Below are 23895 nucleotides of genomic sequence, written 5' to 3' on the forward strand. Positions count from 1 at the left end.
TCTTCCTTCTCTCTGGGGGGAAACGAACGCTAGACAGGTAAATAAGCCAATAAAATGATTATATGCTTTCCTTGGATTTAAGGGGGAAAAGGTAGAGAAGTGTGAAAATAAGAGAAACCTATTTTCTACATGATCCGTGGAAGATTTCCTGAGCATGAGACATTTCTTTCACAGCCGGAAGCATGGAGTGACTCAGCCAGGCCAAGGGCTGCCCAAACTGCGTGTCTGGAGACAATGGATGATGCTGGAGAAAATAAATCAGTAACAACACGGGGAATCTCCGCGGCCCACACGGCCCCTTAAGGATGACGGAACTTCTAATCACCTTCTCCCGTGTGTCACTGTAACTAGGATAAAATTGCCAATGAGAACCAAACCCTCAAGGAAACCCTCTCACGAAAGATGGATGCCAAAATAATACATCAACTTTTGACTGCAAAATGTGACTCAGACAAACTCCAAAAGGCCAGCAAAAAGAAAGTGAACCAAAGAAAATTTTCCACAGATAGTAGTCTCCAGGTCACAAAGGCCAGTAGCATCCAGGAAAATAAGTGCGAAAGACCTGCAGACGACCAAGAATAAAGAGGAGAGCCGAAGCGTTCCCGGAAGAAAATAAAACAAGGGGGCACAGGGAAAGAAAAAGAAGCCGGGAAGTCACACGGGGCACAGTGGAACAACAGACATTCTTCGAAAGAATTCTTCTACAGAGCTCGCATGGATTTATTTATTTGCCACACCCTGCAGCATGTGGAATCTTAGCTCCCTGGGCAAGGACTGAACCCACAACACCCTGCAAGAAGCTGAAGACTCAGCCACTGGACTACCAGGGATGTCCACGGAAATATGTTCAAAGTCTAGATCCTTAAGCTTAGACTCCATCCCAGGGTAACATACTGATCAAGTGCCATCATAAAGATATCTTAATGCATGCAAAATTGGAATATTTCCTTTTTACAGTACCAGATTAAAAAAAATGTAAAGTTTAAAAAATACATGAGATTCAAATGCAGCGATTCTAAAACGGGAAACCGATGGAGGGAAATTTTATAATGGCATCGGGGCTGTACCCTTTGAGAGCTTCAGAAGAAAAGGGCCCAAATGTTGTCAAAATACAGGTGGTAGAGTGTGATGCCAGAAAAACTGAGTAAAATACATTTTGAGTAGCTGTGCTTCTGCAATTCACAACTCAAGAGCCAACCCACCCTTGAGTAGATGTCACTATTAAAAGGGGACAACATGATTTATCTCTTAGGAGAATCTGTTGCTAGAAAGAGGTGATACTTTTTCTGCCTTATGGAGAAAAGGAGGATGGGGTAACCCTATATCTCCACTGAAGGTAAAATACGATAAAGATGGACTAGCAGCTGTGTTACTTGACGACACGGCGGGCGTCAACACAATCCCTGAGTGCTACATGGCGTCTGGGCCAGGACGGCTGTGGATGAAGCACCGTCCTGGTGAGAAGTGCTGACCTTGGCTTCCTTGAGTGCATGCACCCAGCGCACGTCATGTTACTGGGCTCACCCCTGTCGACACCGTTGGCAGCTGTGCCCACGGAACTGCTACATGATGTATCAGTTCCTTTCTTGACGTGGAGCTTCTAAGCTGGGATGCTCTGCCACACGTGGCCTCATTCTTCTCAGTGGAGTCCAGAGGGTCGAAGTGTTCATGGTCCTCGGACTGCGGTGGGCAATGCTACCAGGAAGTCCTTGGCCAGATGCCACTTCTGATTGTGTTTCCTGCTCCGTGTTTCTCTGAGTGAAGTGGTGCCAAGCTGGGCTTAAAGATGGGTGTGTGAAATATCCAGTGGACTCTATGACCCCCAAGAGTAAGTGCTGCCACTATGAACTGTTCACATAATCAGAAAAACTCAATGAAGCTGTTGGTAGTGTAATAAAAGTGCATGGAAATAAAGTTCAAGAGAGCTGGCTGAATGTGTATGGATTTCACATCAGAAGCCTTCATTTAAAATATCTGAGCAGAAAGAACTAAAACTTTTTATGGAACCTAGTCAAGCAAGTTTGGAAAATAAGATGCTTTTATACATTCCCTCTTTGGAAAGACCTGGGGAAATAAAGCACCACTGAATGTGCACGTGCATATGAGCACTGGTGAGGTGCCATCTGAAGGGGCTTCCCTGGTGGTCCAGTGTTTAAGACTTTGCCTTCCAATGCAGGGACCGCAGGTTCGACACCTGGTCAGGGAATCAAGATCCCACATGCCTCACGGCCAAAATAACCGAAACATAAAATGGAAGCAATATTGTCACAAACCCAATAAAGGCTTTAAAAATGGTCTACATCAAACAAATCTTAAAAAAATAAAAATAAAAACCAGCTATGCTTGGTAACACCGCACTTGGAGGTCTGAATTTAACTTAATTTACAAAGCTAACAAGCAGAGAAAACTTAAACAGTGCTAGGTCTTCTTCCTCCACAGGCTCAGACCAATAAGCAACTCTCGAAAGAGCAGCAGATGATATTGTTTTTAGACATGGAGGAAACTATAAGAAGAACTGAAAACAGAAATAGTGAAAAGTGGGTGTTCTGGTGAGCAGAACGAGCAGAGGGCAGTGGTGGCATAAAGCTGTTATCCTCACTGTTGCAATGACGTTTAATCCAGCTGTTCTCCTCACTGTTACAATGACGTTTAATCCAGCTGTTATCCTCACTGTTACAATGACGTTTAATTTCAGTGATTTTTCCTACACACAGCTCTATTTTGATTAAAGCATTTTTGCATGCGTACTCCGTCACGTCAGACTTTTTGTGATCCCATGGACTGTAGCCCACCAGGCTCCTCTCTGCAGCCAAGAATACTAGAGTGGGTTACCGTTTGCCTCTCCAGGGATTAAACCCAGGTCTCGTGCATTGGCAGGTGGATTCTTTACCACTGAGCCACTGGGGAAGCTTTTAGGGACTGTTTATCCTAGCTTAGTTGGGTAAATCAGCATAGATTTGTAAGAACACCTGCTTCTGCCAAGCATACAGTTGAGGGACAGGAAAGAAAAAGAAGAGTACTGGCTTCTGCAGCACATACACTAAGACTGAAACAGTAGAGAGAATTTTAGTGCCACTCCTGCATAAGGGTGACACACAAATTCATGAAGCGCCCCATATTTGGGGGGAGTTTGGGATGCGCAGATGCAAACTGGTGTGCACACTGAATAGATTATAATGGATGAACTGCAAGGTCACACTGTATAGCACTGGGAACTATATTCAATATCCTGGATAAGCCATAATGGAAAAGAATATAAAAACAGAGTGTTTTTAGACGTATGGAGAAGGCAATGGCAACCCACTCCAGTACTCTTGCCTGGAAAATCCCATGGACACAGGAGCCTGGTGGGCTGCAGTCCATGGGGTCGAGGACAGTCAGACACAACTGAGCGACTTCACTTTCACTTTTCCTTTCATGCATCAGAGAAGGAAATGGCAACCCACTCCAGTGTTCTTCCTGGAGAATCCCAGGGACGGGGGAGCCTGGTGGGCTGCCGTCTATGGGGTCGCACAGAGTCTGACACGACTGAGGCGACTTAGCAGCAGTGACATGCTTCACCGTACAGCAGTAATTAACACAAGCTTGTAATCAACAATTCAACCTTACATCAATAAAAAGTAAGTTCAAAAAAAGGTAATTTCTAACACGGTCCACAAACGATTTCTACACGGAGCACAAAACAAATGTGCTGGTTCCTAACAGGAAGAAACGTCATAAACAGAATCATAATAGGAGTCTATGTAGATAAATCCTTCATGAGTTATTTTATGAAACCAACCAACTTTTAAAAATTGAATTTCCTAAACTGAACTTAAGATATTATTTTCTTTTCCAGGAAACCTCAGGTTGGATACATTCAGTTGATTGAAAAGCAATGTCCAGAATGACCAAAATCCTGCTTATGATAAATAAACAGCTTTGGCTAACTAAGTCTAGTTTTTGGTCACAGGAGGTAAGGTTGACTGGTTCGATCTCTGGGTAGGAAGATCCCTTGGAGGAGGAAATGGCAACCCACTCCAGTATTCTTGCCTGGGAAATCCCATGGACAGAGGAGCCTGGTGGGCTACAGTCCATGGGGCTGCAAAGAGTCAGAGGCACTGATCAACCCAGCAAACACACAAAGCATTTGTCTGAAAAAAAAAAATACAAACAGCAAACACACACATGCCCACGGAGATAAGATGACTGAAGGTACCAGACCGCCCCTCAGCTTACTTTACATCCAAACATGCTTATGTCAGAAGACGGGTGACTGAAGACAATAGCGGAGCCTTTCTTTCAAGTTTTCGGATAAATGCCAACAGGACAAAATATTCCACTATGGCATTTATTGAGTATCGTGGAGTGGCCAGGTGCGTGCGGACAGGAGAAGGGGCCCCACAGCATGCAGGGCGGCCCCGAGCCTGCCCAAGTACAAGGCCTTATTTCAATATAATGTTCACCTGCACATACATTTGCTCACACAACTTAAAATATAATGTTTATGGAAATATATAATTTGAAAATTTAATAATTACATATGAGTACAAATGTAAAATAATAAAGCATTGGAAGCGTGAACACATATCCCATGAAAACAGAATAAATAGCCAAGAGAAGACTTACAAGATGTTGATGCTGTAACACTCTCCTGAGGACCAGCAAATTTTGTATTGTTATAAGAGACCTGGGTTTCAGAAACGAGAGAGAAGAAGGTTTTCTAAATTAAATTCGTGAATCACAATATAACACATTCCTATTTGTCATATATTGCTATTTATTTTCATTAAAATGTATACTGGATAACTTGAAACTTCGAGACTATGGCAATAGTCTATTATCAAATTTCTTAAATATTTACCAGTGAAACGATATAAAGAAATCTTATCCCATTTAGCAATAATAATAATACTGATAGTTATGGTCAGCAAGAACTAAGTGGACACAAAGGAATAAAATCCAACACACCAAAGTGTTCATTATTCAAAGTTAAAATTCCCTATGAATAGACTAATATCTTCACATTTCTTTAAAAAGGAAATTCTGCTGTATACTGCTTACTAGAGTTACACATACTCTGTACAAAAAAATTTTAAGACTAAGTGGAAACAGTTTAATGTAAGAATCACGCTATTTATATTAAAGTGATTTTAGTTCATGAGGGTTAAAATGATACAGATCGATGACATGGCAACATCTACAGTTTAGACGTAAGGAGTTCAAAATATTCAACATGATCGAGCAAAAGCAATTAGACACACAAGGGAAACTGCACGGACCCAGAAAGCATTAAGAATCTTCAGTCAAAAAAACGATTGAGGTAAAAATAGATTTGAACAGTATAATTAAAAGAGATTAATGATAAATATACTTTGGCAATCTGATGTGAAGGACTGACTCACTGGAAAAGACCCTGATGCTGGGAAAGATTGAAGGCAGGAGGAGAAGGGGACGACAGAGGATGAGATGGTTGGATGGCATCACTGACTCGAAGGACATGAGTTTGAGCAAACTCCAGGCCTTGGTGATGGACAGGGAGGCCTGGCGTGCTGCAGTCCATGGGGTCGCAAAAAGTCGGACATGACTAAGCGACTGAACTGAGCTGAATGGTAAATATGATAGATCTGTAACAAAAAAACATACCTAAGCTTTTACCCTGTGGAGGATATACAATCTCCCCAGTACTCGCAGAATGTTTATAAATATTTATCTGACATTGAGCTGTAAAAAATAGTGTAAATTTCAAAGGGCAGAAATTGTAAAAGCCTAGTTATCTTTTAAAAATAATAAGTATAATACAAAAATGCAGGAACTAGAAATGTGCAAACATTTTCTTTTAAAAATTAATTAAAAATGCTTCCAAATTACAATTACATACTCTATGGGAATTAACCAATAATTAGAACAATCTACTTTAAAAATCCATTCATTCAATTTTATGTCAGTCATTGAGAGATTAGGGATAAAAGACATGGGATAGAGTGAAAATTTTAGCAAAGGATAATCGATAAGTTTAAAACTTTTTCTTAGTTAACAAAAAAGAAAAGGAGAAAGAAATAGTCAAAAATCACTTTCAGTTCCCAAACTAGCAGAACATCAAAATAAACCTACAATAATGGAAAGTAATACATTAACAACTATAAAAACAACTGTATTGATTTATTAACCAGAGATAAGACTGATGTGGAAAGCTAAAATGTTACTCCTTCATGAAGGTATAAATGCAGCAGCAGGTTCTGAAATAAACATAAAAGCAAGTTACGGGAACTGCAGAGAAGAAAACAACAGTCTTCTGAAGAGTGAGGAGGAGAGTGGAAAGCTAACTGTCTCCTAGTGTGAATTTTAAGATTGCACTTTAATATGATGTTGAGCTATATTTTTCCAGAATAAGTTATCACGATTGACACATGGGAGGAGAAAACTCCAGACAGAGAGAAGAGTCCTAAGTTCCTAAAGAGAGTGAAACCTAAGTGTTTTGAGAAACAGAAAGAAAGCCAGTGCGCCTGGAGCTTCCTGGGTGCTGAGGAAGATGAGGTAAAACGGGCAATGATAGGCAATAACAGTGCATTTGTTTGGGAAAAGAAAAGAAGTGCACTCATTCAAACCCCCCTATACTGTGGGGAGGAATGTGAATCGGTGCGGCCACTATGGAGAACAGTACGGAGGTTCCTTAAAAGGCTAAAATTAGAGCTATCATACGGCACAGCAATCCCACTCCTAGGCATAAATCCAGAGAAAAACATGATCTGAAACGGTGCATGAACTGCGATGTTCACTGCAGCACTATTTACAACAGCCAAACACGGAAGTAACTTAAATGTCCACCAGCAGAGGCATGGACAGAGAAGATGAGGTACATGCATGCCGTGGGATATCGCTCAGCCACACAAAGGGGCTCAACAGTGCCGTGTGCAGAGGCGTGGGTGGACCTGGTGAAGTAAGTCAGAAAGAGAAACAAACGTCGCTTATGTGTGCCGAACTTAGAAAAACGGTGGAGATGAACTTATTTGCAAAGCGGAAATAGAGACACAGACGGAGCAAACAGACACGGTTACCAAAGGGGAAAGAGGATGTGAGATGATCTGGGACATCAGGAGTGACATATGGACACTATTGATACTGTGTATAAAATAGACAGCTAGCGAGAGCCTGCTGCCCAGCACAGGGAGCTCTCCTCAGCGCTCTGTGGCGACCTAAATGGGAAGGAAATCCAAAAAAAGGGGATATGTGTGTACATGTATGACTGATTCACTTTGCCGTACAGCAAGAAACTAACAAAACATTGTAAAGCAACTATACACCAATGAGTTAATTTTTAAAAAATCTTAAATTATATGTAACTTCCTTTCGGCCCAATACATTCTTTTTCAGGAATTTATTCAGACAGAGACAATAAAAGACATATTCAAAGATGCTGTTATTTTCCAATAAGAGTGTTTACTTATTGTTGCTTTTAACAGAGACCAAAACAGTTACGGTGAGTAGAATGCAATAAAGCCATAAGACAGAACCTTGTGCAACCATTAAAAATTAGTAGCAGAATATTTAATATGGAAAAATGTTCATGATACAGTGATTTTTGAAACATGCAGTTTATCAAACTGTGTGCTTTTATCATGGAACTGATGAGACAATGAGAAATATATCCAGTTTCTGACACAGAGCTCCTAAAACCTTCGTAATTTCCTGCGTGCATGCTCAGTCATTCAGTCGTGGCCAACACTCTGTGACCCCATGGACTGTAGCCTGCCAGGCTCCTCTGTCCATGGATTCTCCAGGCAAGAATCCTGGAGTGGGTTGCCATTTCCTCCTCCAGGGAATCTTCCGGACCCAGGGATCAAACCCAGGTCTCCCACATTGCAGGCAGATTCTTTCTCACTGAGCCACCGGGAGTGATAATCTTTTCTTCTACTGAAGTAACTCTGAGTGGGTTCCCAGATGGCCCCCACAGGAGGACTGCCAAGACCAAGCCATAGTCAGTCTTGGAATTTTCAGCCCCTCCCCCCATTTTCGTGAGAAGGGAGAAGAGTGGAAAATGGAGTTAATGACTGATCGCGTCTGTGTGATGAAGCCTCCAGAAATTCCCAGAAGTACAGGGTTCAGAGAGCTTCCAGACTGGGGAGCACATTCACACCAGGAGAGAGACACACCCCCAACTCCAGGGGGACAGAGGCTCCTGCACACAGACCCTCCCAGACCTCCCTACATATCTCTTCAGCTGGCTGTTTACCTGAATCCTTTCTCACAGCCTTTAAGTATCTGCCTGAGTTACGTGAGCTGCCTTAGTAAATTAATCAAACTCAAGGAAGGGGTGATGGGAGCCCCTGACGTGGAGCCCAATCGAGCAGAAGTGATGGGCATCTCTTAGCTGTCATTCCGAAGTGGGGTGGGGCCAATCTCATGGGACTGACCCCTCCCCTGGACATTCCAGGGGAGTGCCCCTGGAATACGGCACTTTCTCTGGATAGATGGTGTTGAAATTAAATTAAATTATGGGGCACCCACCAGTCGTCTCAGATAGCTGCTGGACATGGGGAAAAACCTGTACACATTTGGAGACCAAAAGTGTCAAAAGTGTTTCAGGTCTTCAGCTTTCTTTGGAAATTCTTCTCTGTATTTCTTACAGGGAATAAACACAGGAGACAGAATGAACTGAATGAGCTGAGGCTTTCTCCTATAGCAAAAGGAAAAGATTGAGCCCTCCCATTTTAGAAACATATACACAAAATATGATCAGTAGACGATGAGTTTATGGGTGAGGTTTTAAACTCTTTGCATACATTGCTATTTCCTGACATTTTTTTTTCTATTTTCTAACCTCAATGTACCTGTAAAAAAATATTTGTAATTAAAGAAAGCTCACATTAGTAAAGACACAAAGCCAAGAAGAACAAAAGATGTGGCAAAGTAATAACCAATAATTATCATTAATAAATAATAACAATTTGTGCACTGTGTTTCTTGACATAGGAACAATAATTTATAAGTAGTCATGCTGAAGGTCAAAAATATTCCAACCAAATATCTGCCATAAATCATACTATAGATGAAAAGTATGGAGTCAAAGTTTTAAGACTTATAAAGTGTGATTCCTTTAGACATCAGAGCTTCTCAAGCTTGTGTGAACACTAGTCCTAGTATTATTTAAGTACTGCAGAATAATAACTATAATATATATCAGTTCTGGAGTGATTATAGAAATTGTAATCTTACCAAAAAATTATATTCTGTTAAATACTGAAGATCTGCTACCAAGAATCTGCAGTCTGGTCTTGACTCTGTTTTAACCAAGGTATTTCCAGTTCTTACTTCCAAATAGTACTTCCCTTCGGGGCCATTAAGCTGGTTAGGACGTTTACAGCTCACAGCTATAGTATTTTCTGTCTTCCGTGAAGCACTTAAACCATTGACCTTGCTTGGCTCTATCAAAATGAAAAAAAAAAAAAAAAAAAAACAACACAGCAGTTACTTTAACCATTTGTTAAATGAATATTTAAATTACTGGATAATATATGTGAACAATATAAAACCATTCTAAGTGCTTATTTGGGGATGGGGAAATTAGGAGATAATGTACATAAAAAAGCTGTTTAAGAAAACATTTGAAAATAAATTACACATCTTTCAATGAATATTAGCATATAAGTTGTACTTGAAACTATGAGATTTTTGTGATTCTCCCAGAGAGTGTGCTGTTCTTCTTGTTCTTCAGTCACTCAGTTGTGTCCAAGATTTTGCAACCCCAAAGACTGCAGCACCCCAGACTTCCTGTCCTTCACTGTCTCCTGGAGTTTGCTCAAACTCATGTCATTGAGTCAATGATACCATCCAACCATCTCATCCCCTGTCACCCCCTTCTCCTCCTGCTCTCAATGTTTCCCAGAATCAGGGCTTTTTCCAGTGAGTTAGCTCTTCATATCTTGTGGCCAAATTATTGGAGCTTCACCTTCAGCATCAGTCCTTCCAATGAATATTCAGGATTGATTTCCTTTAGGATGGACTGGTTGGATCTCCTTGCAGTCCAAGGGACTCTCGAGAGTCTTCTCTAGCACCACAGATTGAAGCATCAGTTGTTCGGCACTCAGCCCTCTTTATGGTACAATCCTCATAGCTCTACACGACTACTGGAAAAACACAGCTTTGACCATATGGACCTTTGCTGGCAAAGTGATGTCTCCGCTTTTTAATACGCTATCTAGTTTTGTCACAGAGAATGTGTAGAAGTAGAAAACAGAGGAAATGAAAAGAAGGGGCAGGGAGGAAAGAGATAGTGACGGGGAAACCTCGAAGGCCTACAGATGGCTCAGGCCCTCCTTTTGGAAGCACTTACATGACCCTGGGGATACCTGGCTGAATTCTTCATCAGCAACAAATCATCTTTGTGTCTGTGATAGCATAGGAATTCAGGAAAATAACCAAAGTGTAAAGTTTGAGGACTTGGACTTTTGAAGCATGAACTTAAATGACATTAGGAGCATTTTATACCCAGCCCCGAGTAGAACACCTGTCCTCTGTGAGCCTAGCCCCAGGGAGGGTCTCTGGAGCCCTGGCTGCTGATCTGCACAGGGCTGTTTCTTCTGTCCCGACCCTCATGGAGTTCAGTCACCCCAGAGACGGATGGAGCTTTGCACATGGAATCTGTGGCACTTCCCATTGGTGGCAAGAATCAAATGAATGTAAAATGTGACTTAAAACAGTAGGTAGTTCATTGTAATGAGAAGAAAATGCTGTCAAAGTATTATGGTTTATGAAGTGCCTGTCATGCAAGCAAAAGTCAGCAAGTGAATGGTTTATGAGTGTGGGATTCTCATGTATCTGATAGCAGTCGAAATTTCCAGACAATAAAGAAAATAATAGGTAATTCATTTTTCTCTAAGTTGGTTAGGTACTTAATTGCCTGAATTCTTACACACTGTACCAGCTCATATGTTCTCAGGCTTCATTCTTACAATTCTGTGATTATACCTGAAGGACACAGAGAAAACCTCAAATGAGAGCTTTTAAATTGTTGTTTTTTAATTATTATAAACCCTAGATATTAACAAATGTGCCAAGTCAAAGTGCTTCCCAAATGAAGAATAAATGTGAACTTGCTGTTTAAACAGCTTAGACTTTGCTTCTCACCATTCATAGAAAAAAGCACTAAAGTTCATAACTTACTTGCTAGATCTGTCCGAAATGTATAGGTCGCATTTCTACTGCGAGTTACTTTTCCTGTGACCCGGGCTTGTAACACCACCGTATAGTTTGTGAAAGGTCTCAAATTGTGCAAATCTATTCCGTCCTGGGTTTTATCCTGAGGGGTGCAATTTGGTCCATCTCAAAGGGAAAAACAGAAACATTTATTAAGTCATCAAAAGTCAGGATTACCACATATTTAACTTGGTCTGTACATTAAATCATTCTGAGCCCACTCCAAACTGAGTGACTGAAATACAAAAATATTGTTTGTGCTCAGAAGTACATACTACTATCGGCAAATGTATTGAATGAATGTAATTACTCCAAATAAACTCAAATATTCCAAACTAATGGTTTCATAGTTAATTTGGTACATAACATATTAATAAATGAGTCCAAGCGTATCAGTAAAGATGGTCTATTTTCTTTCTGAGAAAGCACAGCCCATGGTGGATATTACGAAAGTCTTTTTTCCAATACTTTAGTGAAACTTTTTCTGATAACCTCCAAACTTTGAACTTTGGTATGGCTACTGTTATAAACTTCAGATGCAGAATCCATTTGATCACCAATAACTCCGTCTCCTTGTCCTACTCCTCTGAGCACTACAGGAATTGAGACGATGAGGGAAAGCAGCGGAGTCTGAAGGCCGCAAGAGACAGGGGACTTCGGGTGAGCTGGTTCCAAAGGACCCTTTGAGCAGAGTCAGTGCGTGAACCACCGTGGAGGCTGGATTCAGCCAGTTACCAACCCAGTTTCTGAGAAAAGGGCACACAAAGCTTGATGTTGTATCCCTCCCTGCCCATCCCTCCCCACCCATTCTGTTCAAGGATTATAACAGGGCAGTCATAAATTTGGATAGCACTGAATAAGAAGGATCTGTACTCGTTGCAAAAAATAAACAAAAACTTGTCTGACCACAATAACCAATACATTACCTCCTTCTAAGCCTACTATTCAAATGCTTTTTTAAACTGTATAGAATACAAAGGAACAATAAACATTGTTCCATAAATTCCCTCCATATACTCTGGCATTGAAAGAACTCCATAGTGGAGAGAGAATATAAAAAGTGAGGAATACAGCAAGGGAAAGTGAGAAGGAGATTCAGAAAAGAGAAAAGAAAACCAGTGTGCTCACACAGAAACCAAGCAAAGAGAGCTCACAGGAGAGGGGTCCAATGAGGCAGACTATCCGACCATCCTGCTGTTTTATCTTCCTATAATTTCCACTTTTCTTTTCTCATAGACATAACTTTTCAAAGTACCGTAAGCTCAAATACACGGCAAACATTTCTTCTCCATATGAGAAGACTCCATACGTCCTCTTATGCTAACTGGAAAACTACATGTGCGTGGAGCTTTGCTTTAGTAGTCTGATTATTATGATTCAACCAGCAAAAGGCATATGTTATCAAAATATACAATAACACGCTGAAGAGAAGTGGCTTTCTGCCTCTTGAAATCTGAAAATTTCACCTACCCACCAAAGAGATGGAACTCTGTGAGATGTTCAACTCAAAACTACTTTAAACTATAGGGCAAGGACTGTCAAGAGGGCTATCCCAAGGGCTGAGTCTATTCTGAGATGGTCCACAGTCCCCACTGTCTTCTAAAGGCATTTTAGATACTTCGCATCGTCCAGGAGAGGTCTGTTCTCTTAAATAGTCCCTCCAAAGAAGGGCGAGCCCAGTGGTTGGACTTCTGCAGAAGTTTCATGCTAACTAGAACTACGTTCTAAGATTCCACTGGCCAGTAAAGTGCCCTCCATGACTAAACAGGAATATGTTCATTTTTATTCACCCAATTTTGTGTGTGCGCCAGCTGGATCAAGCTATGGAAGCGGTTTGTCTGTCATCCAGAACAATAAGTTCAAACCAGTGCAGCTCACTTACGTAATATGTGGAAGACAGCTGAGTATTATCGTCCAGAGATTTTCTTTCTCTAGGCTTTAGAGTGTAAAGATTATAAGTAAGAAGGTCAAGAAAGACAAGCAATATTGGGGATGCTCTGAGCTTCAGGCATCTCAGAGGCTGGGGAGTCCATAGTAAGTGGAGGCAGTTCTTAAAATCAAGACGTGTAGGATGCCCACCACGGTTGCTGTGTAGAAAGCTCTGTGGCTCACTCACTCTTTCCATATATCTGCTGCTGCTAAGTCACTTCAGTCGTGTCCGACTCTGCGTGACCCCATAGACGTCAGCCCACCAGGCTCCCCCGCCCCTGGGATTCTCCAGGCAAGAACACTGGAGTGGGTTGCTATTTCCTTCTCCATCCATATATCTAGTGTTTTCCAATTTTAGATTTATCTTTCCTGATATGGAATTAAATTTTCTACAAGTTACCTGGAGAAATCCAATAGCAAAGAGAGATTCTGTCAAAATAGCTTTGAGGTGGTGTCCAGGTACACTTTCCTTCAGTTGCATTTTTAGCAGAACAAGTAAAATTCTGAGGTGCTTCTGGTTCTGTTGAGAGAATAAGAAGATAAAATGTGAAAAAAACAAGACATAGAGAAACCATTTTTCATATTATTAGCATGCATTGTTAATAGTCATAATTTGATTAACTATGAATCAAAGATGAAATTGTAAGAAAGATACCTGCTCTTGTTACATTTTCTTTAGAGATCATTTGGCTCAGAAAGTAAAGAATCTGCCTGCAATGCAGGAGACCTGGGTTCAATCGCTGGGCTGCAAAGATCCCCTGGAGAAGGGAATGGCAACCCACTGCAGTGTTCTTGCCTGGAGAGTCTCACAGATAGAGGCGCCTGGCAGTTTACAGCCCATGGGGTTGTAAAGAATCGGACACAACTGAGCATATAACACTTCTGTATATCTTCTTTTGTAACTACATGTTTTATAAGGTACTAGAGGATTGACTTTGTTAATAATTCATTTACTATTCAGTACCTACATTCATGGAAGAGACTGGCTTACAGTGGCCTCATCTTTGTGCATGTTTGGTATCCACATAACAGTATGCCTAAGCCTATTCCAAACCCTAACAATAATCAAAGTGAGTTGATAGATTTACATGTTTTCTATACTGTGGGGCAGTTTGGATAGGACAGAAACTAAGCTTACCTTTCTGGTTTATCTTTTTTAAAGGGTAGGTGAAGTAAGCAGACAGGGAGTGTGAAGTGAGTGAAGAGGTATTAGACTGTGATTTTAAGTCTAATTTTCTAACTCTTCCCCTAGGCAAATGCTCATAATTTGTATGTTCTAGAAAATTATTCACTTTATCTAACTTTTTATATTGGATATGAGATTCTTTATAATCTGTGAAATTTCTGCTGCTGCTGCTGCTAAGTCGCTTCAGTCGTGTCCGACTCTGTGCAAACCCATAGACTGCAGCCCACCAGGCTCCACCATCCCTGGGATTCTCCAGGCAAGAACACTGGAGTGGGTTGCCATTTCCTTCTCCAACGCATGAAAGTGAAAAGTGAAAGTGAAGTTGCTCAGTCGTGTCCGACTCTTTGCAACCCCATGGACTGCAGCCCACCAGGCTCCTGTGTCCATGGGATTTTCCAGGCAAGAGTACTGGAGTGGGTTGCCATTGCCTTCTCCATGAAATTTCTACTCTATTTTTAATGTCCTTTTGTTAATGCATGGGGGAAGGTTGTTTTGCTAGAGGTCTATTTTATTATTCTTTTCAAAACCAAGCCTTCAAACTGATTAGTAAATTCCTAGTATCTTTGCTTATTTCTTCTTTCAATAATCTGTACTCCAGCCTTTGTTATTTTCTCCTTTCTAATATCTTTGTTTTTTTTTTTTTTTCTGGTTCTTTTCTAAGCACTCTCCATTGATTTCATTCAATAGGAGCTAAGCAATAAAAGTTCCCATAAATTATCACTTGATCTTACTTAAGGTACAAATTCCCCTCAAATATGTCTTTACTTTATTCGAGTCTGAATGCCTTTGCTTCAAAAGGTAAATTTAAACCATTTTATTTATACTAACTTTTGATATGGTGGTTTGTTTAGTCGCTAAGTCGCGTCCGACTCTGGCAACCCCACGGACTGCAGCCTGCCAGGCATCTTTGGCCATGGGATTTCCCAGGATTTCCCTAGAACACTGGAATGGGTTGCCTTTCTCTTCTCTAGGGGATCTTCCCAACCCAGGAATCGAACCCAGATCTCCTGCACTGCAGGCAGATTCTTCACCAAGTGAGCTATGAGGGAAGTCCGACTTTTGATATACTTTGACATTTCTGCTCTTTTACCTACTGTTTACTACTTAGCCTTTTCTGTCTCCCTCTCTGCCACATTTTTCCTCTTCCTTCCCCTCCCCTTCCCCATTTTTCTTCTCCTCCTCCTCCCCCTCCTCCTCCTTTCTCCTTTTCCTCCTTTAACATGTAGAACATCTTTTATTCCGTAACTTTCTTCTACTGATTATACACAATGTCATCTATTTATCTGTCCTTCATATTTTTAATGGTTGTTCATAAATTGCCTCACAATTAACATATTTTCCTAGTAAATTTCTAAAGTCAACTGGAGTCTCTTCTGGTTGTTTAGTCACTCAGTTGTGTTCAACTCTTTGGACTGCAGCACGTGAGGTTTCTCTGTCCTTCACTCTCTCCTGGAGCTTGCTCAAACTCATGTCCCTCGAGTCAGTGATGCCATCCAACTGTCTCATCCTCAGTCATCCCCTTCTCCTCCTGCCTTCAATCTTTCCCAGCATCAGGGTTTATTTCAATGAGTCGGCTCTTCACATCAGGTGACCAAAGTATTGGAGCTTCAGCTTCAGCATCAGTCCTTCCAATGAATATTCAGGGTTGATTTCCTTTAGAATTGACTGGTTTCATTTCCTTGCAGTCCAAGGGACTCTCAAGAGTCTTCTCCAATACCACATTTCGAAAGTATTAATTCTTTGGTGCTCAGTCTTCTTTATGGTCCAACTCTCACATCTGTACATGACTCCTGGAAAAACCATCCCTTTGACTATATGGACCTTTGTCAGCAAAGTGATGTCTCTGCTTTTTAATTCACTGTCTCGGCTCATTATAGCTTTTCTTCCAAGGATCAAGCATCTTTTAATTTCATGGCTGCAGTCATTATCTGAAGTGATTTTGGAGCCCAGGAAAATAAAGTCTGTCATTGTTTCCATTTTTTCCCCATCTATTTGCCATGAAGTGATGGGAACAGATACCAAGATCTTAGTCTTAAGTCAGCTTTTTCATTCTCCATTTCACCTTCATCGAGAGGCTTTATTTCTACTAATCTCTTTACTTCCATTAAATATGACTGAAGTTTTAGCACTTTTCGATTCCTTCTCCCTGCCATCTTCCAGATGCTGTTATTTTCCAGAATTTTATTTTTCAATTGCTACTAGTTATAATAATCTTGTTATTATTTATGTTGCTGGCTTCTCAGTAGTAACAACTATTATTTTGCTATCAACAATTCGCTTTATCACTGCTTCTCATTAGCTTCTGTGCTCACCTTACTCCTGTGAGAGGCAGGATTTGAAAGTGGCCCAGAAGAGGCAGGAGACATCAAAAGGAGGAGGCTGCTACAGAAGCGAGGAGACGCAATGGGAACTGTGTGAACAAGCATGTCACTTACCTCACAGTCTTGTTTCCACCTGGACCTCACAGCAGCCTACAGTTTGCAAAAACTTCATGGAGGTTTGGATTCTCTGTCATTTATTTCTAAATTCTCACTTTAAAATGGACACAACGCCTTTTTGTGAAACCCTTTCTCCAAATTCATAATATCTTTTTCTATGATTCTCAAAGAATCATAAGACTATAAAAAGAAAAGAAATTTAACATACAAACGTAAGCAATATACTCACCTCCAAAATCTGTTTCAATAGTTTTATTTTGGCTAATAAGAAGCTGTTGATTATAGAGTACTTGTGAACTACAAGTATAATTAGTTCTGGGTTTAAGATTCCTCACTTTAAATGTGTCTTTATTATAACTTGGAGAACCGCCATCTAAAAAAAATAAGGATTGCATATGAGTATATGAATGTAATATATCACACTTAAATTTCACTTTGGTTTTATATCTATGCTATGCTAAGTCACTTCAGTCGTGTCTGACTCTGTGTGACCCCATAGACGGTAGCCTGCCAGGCTCCCCTGTCCCTGGGATTCTCCAGGCAAGAACACTGGAGTGGGTGGCCATTTCCTTCTCCAATACATGAAAGTGAAAAGTGAAAGTGAAGTCGCTCAGTCGTGTCCGACTCTTAGCCACCCCAAGGACTGCAGCCCGCCAGGCTCCTCCATCCCTGGGATTTTCCAGGCAAGAGTACTGGAGTGGGTGCCATTGCCTTCTCCAACTTTATATCTATAGTTAATCTATATCTATAGTTAATCTCTATTAGATTAAAAACCTATGCAAATGGTCAAAACAATAAGTAAAAGATCCAGAGATCTGCTGCAATAACGCATGGTATTGCTACACTCATTTTTAAAGAAAACACTGGTAAGTAGAAGTGAACTTGAGAGTGTCTCTAATTTAACTGAAGAAATGAGGCGTTAGTTCATCGTTCTCTGTTGAGAGTTGAGACTGCATTTGAGTCAGCCTTCATCGCGTAGATAATGAGATCACAGTTATGTCGTCAGCCTGCCGCACGTTCGCTCTTGCCTTCCTCATCCTGCTCATGCCCAAGCTGTGTGTCCCCGAAACATGATGTCTATAACCAGTCCCACACTCCACCCTCTGTGAGAGTGTGTATTTTCGTCTGTCTGTCTTGCCAAATACGGCCTAGCAGGTGGCTTTATGCCAAGGGAGGGAGATTTCATCCCAATAAACTCAAATGAAGAGAAATTAAAGGGTATTAAATCATTAATTACTAAAAAGAAATTCTAACTCAAGTCCCCCCTTCCGTGAACACCAACTCATATCCCTTGCAGCACTGATGTTTCTTTTTCTCCTTTCCTTTGTAAAAGTCTTCTGGCAGTTTTTTACGGGTGTTGTTGATGGAGGGCTGACAAAGGAGCTCGTGGAATCACGTGCAATTGCTTGCTTTCCCACTCATGCTAGGAGTTTGTGTATCTTAGCTTTTTTAACTCTTCTCTGATAATCTCTTCAGCAACGCCTCCTGTGTAACTGTTGCCAAGAAAATTCTTATAAATATAAATATATATCTTATAAATATATATATAAGATAATATATATATCTTATAAATATAAACTTGAAATACTGCTATTTCAAAAAATTATTCTTCCAGTGAAGTATCTGTCTCTTTTGTGAGTTTGAGTGGTATAAAGAATACAAGTGTTTGATTCCAAACATATCATGGACTGTGCAAGAGAGAGAGGGAGAGAGATTGAAAGAAAGTGGATGAAAGGAGGGAGTAAGGAATCATTAGATAATATTTAGAGAAACTTCCCACTATAGGAAAAAAAAAAAAAACCCTCCTCTGATCAATGTTAAATTCTTACCACATTTAAATTTGTATTCAATTTTATTTTCATTACACTTGAATTGTCCATTATCTGGAAAATCTTTGTGTTGCCAGTGTAAACAAAGGGAAGTATTTGCTTCTTCATCTTCCACGCAGTCTACCAGCTGAAACTGATTAGGATCTGTCAGAATAAAGATACAAAAATGCATGATTAATATTTCATAATGCATGGCGTATGCTCAGTGACAGTTATTCAAATTATATTCATGATACAGAATCTGGCAAGAATTTAGATTACTTTTGAAAAGTTGAATAATTCTCAGGGTTTTGCATTTCTTAAGTCTTTATTCTTTTTTTTAAGATTTTTGTTTGGGTTCTATTTTTTAAAAGTAGCGTAAATTCTAAATGAAATGCTACCAATATATGTAATGCTAATTTATTTAGAATTTACGCTACTTTTAAAAAATAGAATCCAAGCAAAAATCTAGATAAAATTGCATCTTTTGCACATATTAAAAGACTGGCTTCATTTAATTATTCTTACTTATATTTTCAGTTTTTCATTTACTCTATTATTTTCATTGAATGGTCATTACACAGAGCATGTGTGATTCCCTCTGGGTAATGCATTTTTTTAAAAATTGTCACTTTCTGTTTTTATTTGATCATTTATTTCAGTAATATTTTTTAAAAATGAGTAGGTTAAATAAGTTTCTTTTTTCCATAAACATCAGACATCTAGCCTACATAAATGTTAATAAGTAAATCAATGATCTTGAATTAATAAAAGATGTAAGAGATTTAACAGACTTACACGGCTCCCAAGTCCCGTTTTGAAAACACATTTAGTGAAGGTAGCGTCCCTGAAGTCCACGTAGTATCTTAGTCCTTTCTCTTTCCCAGCAGTTGCTGAGGCACCAAAACCAGCTGGATCCCCCTAACATGACTATAACTCTTTTTTTTTTGGACAAAGTACTTTTTTTTCCCCACAAACATCAAATCTTTGACTTTGTATCTTTCCAAGATATTCTAGACATGCACAGGCGCACTCGGTCCTGTTAGACTCTTTGCAACCCCATGGATAGTAGCCCCCCAGGCTCCTCCGTCCATGGGATTCTCCAGGCAAGGATACTGGAGCGGGCTGCCATGCCCTCCCCCAGGGGGTCTTCCAGACCCAGGGACTGAACCCACGGCTGCTGCAGCAGCGGACAGGCTCTTTTACCACTGGGCCACCTGGGAAACCTTTATTCCAGACACACTTGCATTTAGAAGGATTAATATATATAAACAATACATTATCTGTGTATATTAATATTATCAATTAATATATACATATGTGTATTGATGTGTATATACGTATAATGCATGCATATATGTATATACATATAATGTGTATATATAATGTATAAATATATATAAATTAAATGATTTGAATTCAGTTGAGAAGAGGAAAGAAGCTCGTGAATAATCGCTCAGAGGAGTAGATTATATCTGGTCAACACAAACCACGCTGTAAAAGAGGTGCAGGGAGTAAGGGATGAAGACAGAAGGCTGCACCAAGGTCACCACTTTGCTGGGTCAGGAGAGCAGCACGCCCGCCCCCGCCCCCGCCGCCAGCTTCCCCTCCCCCGCCTCCCGACAATCCACACACAAAACCGCACTGTCGTTGTAAACACACAAATAGAAAGCAACTGGCATTTACCTGGTGGTACCTCTAAGGGATATTCAAATGGAGGCTCACACGAAGGGTGTGACATACTGATATTCTTAGTTTGACATGCAGACAGGCCACGGTGCTCCTTTTCACATTCAGGAGGTTCACATTCCTCTCCCTTAACATCGAGTGTTGCAGTAAATGTGTAATTGTCATCGTTGAAAGAGTACTTCACAGACACATCTCTGTATTTGTCCCCTGAAAGAAAATAAGACAGCCAGGATTATCTTTGATTTTTCAGAACAAACCTACATTAACTACAAACCCCTTAACATATTTTTTTTTAAATATCCAAACACCAACCAAAATAGCCCCAGGAACATAAAATGGAGAAGGAACGCGTCAGCGCCTCCATGTTATCCCTTGTGATTGTCTTTACATCGCTATCCCGTCAAAGACCCAGCTCATGAGCCTGTATTTGGGTGATTACTGGACTCATGTGTCTTCCCAACTGGACTGTAAATTCCATAAGAGCAAAACCTATTTTGATCATCACCATAAATTCAGATCCTTGTGTAAAACCTGTCATTAGTAGGGTCTCAAAAGAGGCTGAAATATGCAAAAAAAGAGCGACATACCGGAAAAATTCCTTATTCCAGCTCTATCATTTCCCTTGCGTTCTAAACTGCAGTACTTGATTCTCTCTTTCTCCTGACACGGAGAACATTAATTATCTGAGAGCAGAGGCCTCACTATGCCTCTGCTTATGAAAAGTTATGGACAACAGCTCCTCCTCAAGCTTTCTCGAGTGTCATCTCACTCTCCCCTTCATTCGAACAGATTCCATTGACTCACAAAAATACCTTCTCAGTACACACTGATGTATTCACTCATTTTTTAGTGCAACAAAAATTATGACGCACTTGTTTTAAAACACTGTCCCAAACAACAGGAATACAAATGTTCCACTTTGGGGTCTCTAACGTGGAGACGGGCACGGGAATGGGCTAGAGAGGACAGGAAAACCACCAAAACAAGATGATGCACAAAACAATACGGGAATAAAGCAGCAGAGGAGCCTGCTGTGGTTAGAGGACCCGGAGAGGCTCTCTAGGGCATGTGACTCAGTTTGCAGTTTAAAATAGGAGCAAGACATAGAAAAAGTGATGGGGGAGGGGGGTGGGTGAGGATGGCATGGAATTCCAAGTGTAGGGAAAGAACCTGGGTGAGCACAGAAGCAGGAAGAAATGTGCTCAGAAACCTAGAAGCAGCTGTCAGTCCCTTTCTATTTTGTAAATAAATTCATTTGTATCACTTCTTTTCAGATTCCAAATATAAGGGATACCATATGGTATCTCCCTTTCTCTGTCTAACTTACTTCACTCGGTAAGACAATCTCTAGCTCAATCTCTAGAGAACAAACTTATAGGGGGAAGGACGGGGGGAAGGGACAGTTAGGGAGTTTGGGATGGACAGGGACACACTGCTATATTCAAAATGGATAAGAGCGAGGGCCTACTATACAGCACAGGGAATGCTGCTCAATGTTATGTGGCAGCCTGGATGGGGGAGAGTTTGGGGGGAAATGGATACATGTATACGGATGGCTGGATCCCTTTGCTGTCCACCTGAAACTATCACAATCAGCTGTACTCGAAAACAAAATAAAAGGTTAAGAAATACAACAATGAGTATTTCCGTGTTCCTTAAGTGAAAAAAGTAATAATGCAAGAGGAATCTGATCATGAAGGATCATATTAATTAAGCAAACATATGAAGGCTGGTGTTTGCACTGAATATATGAAGAGCTACTGACAGCAGGGACTCCCTGGTGATATTTAGAAACATGTGGAGTGTGTGAGCCCTGGTCGTGAAGAAGGACTCTGCTTTCACTGAGAACAGAGGAAGAAGATAGGAGAAGGACAGATACAAACTGTTTTCAAGCATCTGCTTTGAGGAGAACCCTAGCGAGATAGGGAGACAGACGAGACTTTTTCTTCTTGATCAGCCTAGAAGGTGCTATTCACATTCCACATTTATCATTACACGGAATCCTCCCCCAACCCCAAAACAAGCTTGCTATCACCCCACTTTAAACACCCAAGGTAAGGGTAAGTGGCTCCACCAGAGCTGTTTAGCTGGTAATGATTGATCCTGATCCTCAAATCCAGGTCTGAACATGACATCAAACTTCTCACTCTGAAGGACTCTGACTCTTAAGAGCTGGAGCTAATCATTGGTTAGAAATTAGAGCCACTGAGTTTATTTTGCTGGGGTGGGGGAGCAGAGGTCTTAGAAACTTGAAATAAAGAATGAAATCATTAAAGTGATATATGTTGCCTCTAGGTAGACAAACTTACCACATGGTGGCTTAGTAGGAGCTGAAAGAAAAAAAGAGAATGCAGATGATTAAAATCAACTTTTAAGATATCTCTGCCCTTAGTCATTTTAGGGAAGAGTGGTTTACAATGTTTCATCTTCATAAACTGTAGAATCTACCAAATTAGGTTTAACAGAAAAGACAGAGTTTGCAGTGCCTAGTCCCATGTTTGGATCTCAAAACCTCAAAGGTTGTAAACCAAGGAGCTAGCCCCTCAAATATTTTCATGAATTTACCTCATAAGCCCAATCGTGATACAATATTAAGACTTTTTGACACACATCTGATTATGGAATGGTGAGGTGGCTGACTATTCAAGCAGCCAGAGGCATTTTTAAAGTCTTTATCTCCTTGATTAATCTCAAAAGAGGTTTATATAATTGTAACCCCTAGCGAGTTCAGTTTGCATCTCTGTTTGCAAAGAATGTCTTCCCTGGTGGCTCAGACGGTAAACCGTCTGCCTGCAATGCAGGAGACCCAGATTCGATCCCTGGGTCAGGAAGATCCCTGGCGGAAGGAAATGGCAACCCACTCCAGTACTCTGGCCTGGAAAGTTCCATGGATGGAGGAGCCTGCTGGGCTACAGCCCATGGGGTCGCACAGAGTCGGACACGACTGAAGCGACTTAGCAGCAGCAGCAGCTCCACGCTCTGGTTTCACTTTTGTAAGCTCTTTACCCATATACTAGACTCAGGGTGAAAAATCTGTCCATCCACTGAGACAAGTCTTGTGTGAGCATATATATTTAACTGGCGAACAGGACGGAAATGTCGCTTGTGGAAGCTACGAGATCCCTGCTAGTCTGGTCTTCGAGATGGAGAAACTGAGGCGGGAACAGCGCCCCGGCAGGCTCTGACTGGCTGACCCATTGCAGGCTCCGCCAACTCCTGGGCATTCACTCCCGGATGGAGGCCCCCTCACTTCTGTCCCCATACCCCCTGCCCCCGAATGCTGAGGCTCCCCTGCCACTGACTTCTTGATACAAAGCCTCCCACTGAGAGAACTGTTCTGTTCATACCAAGACCGAAATCCACTCTTAAAAGTCCTGGTATAGCTAGCTGGTCATCTCTACTCACATTCATCAAGTTCACACTCGAGGGGAATGCTACGACCGGCATTAGGTTATCACAGTGACACCCGCCCAGACCTCAGCAGCTCTCGCACTGCAGACACAGATCAGTGCTTTGGACTAACTGCCCCTCCAAGGCCCCAGGATTAGGACACTCAAGTGAACATTGTGAAGAAAGAGCCTGGGGTAGATGCGGCCAACTCAGGGCCTTCAGGGAGCGTGTCCCAGGTGCGTGGTGGCGGAGTGACTGCATGACTGGGGGTCAGGTTGTC

At 41.1% G+C, this 23895-nt stretch overlaps 1 protein-coding gene and 1 non-coding gene across 5 annotated transcripts in view; one reads left to right on the top strand and one right to left on the bottom strand.

The window, feature by feature from the left end:
* PTPRC (protein tyrosine phosphatase receptor type C) overlaps positions 1 to 23895 on the bottom strand; it is a 128627-nt gene that overhangs the window by 39596 nt on the left and 65136 nt on the right. For all 4 annotated transcript variants that reach the window (XM_070384679.1, XM_070384678.1, XM_070384677.1 and 1 more), the window contains 8 exons: positions 22535 to 22555; positions 20223 to 20432; positions 18558 to 18701; positions 16958 to 17101; positions 13505 to 13624; positions 11143 to 11301; positions 9196 to 9404; positions 4609 to 4669 (listed from right to left, as the gene is read on the bottom strand). In XM_070384679.1, the coding sequence (XP_070240780.1) occupies positions 4609 to 4669; positions 9196 to 9404; positions 11143 to 11301; positions 13505 to 13624; positions 16958 to 17101; positions 18558 to 18701; positions 20223 to 20432; positions 22535 to 22555 (1068 nt within the window). The remainder of the gene's footprint in view (positions 1 to 4608; positions 4670 to 9195; positions 9405 to 11142; positions 11302 to 13504; positions 13625 to 16957; positions 17102 to 18557; positions 18702 to 20222; positions 20433 to 22534; positions 22556 to 23895) is intronic.
* Positions 3017 to 3123, top strand: LOC138991337 (U6 spliceosomal RNA). The gene has a single exon (XR_011467356.1). It is a non-coding gene; the product is annotated as a U6 spliceosomal RNA (small nuclear RNA).

This window comes from Bos mutus, chromosome 16, assembly GCF_027580195.1.
Source record: "Bos mutus isolate GX-2022 chromosome 16, NWIPB_WYAK_1.1, whole genome shotgun sequence".
Lineage (NCBI taxonomy): Eukaryota > Metazoa > Chordata > Mammalia > Artiodactyla > Bovidae > Bos > Bos mutus.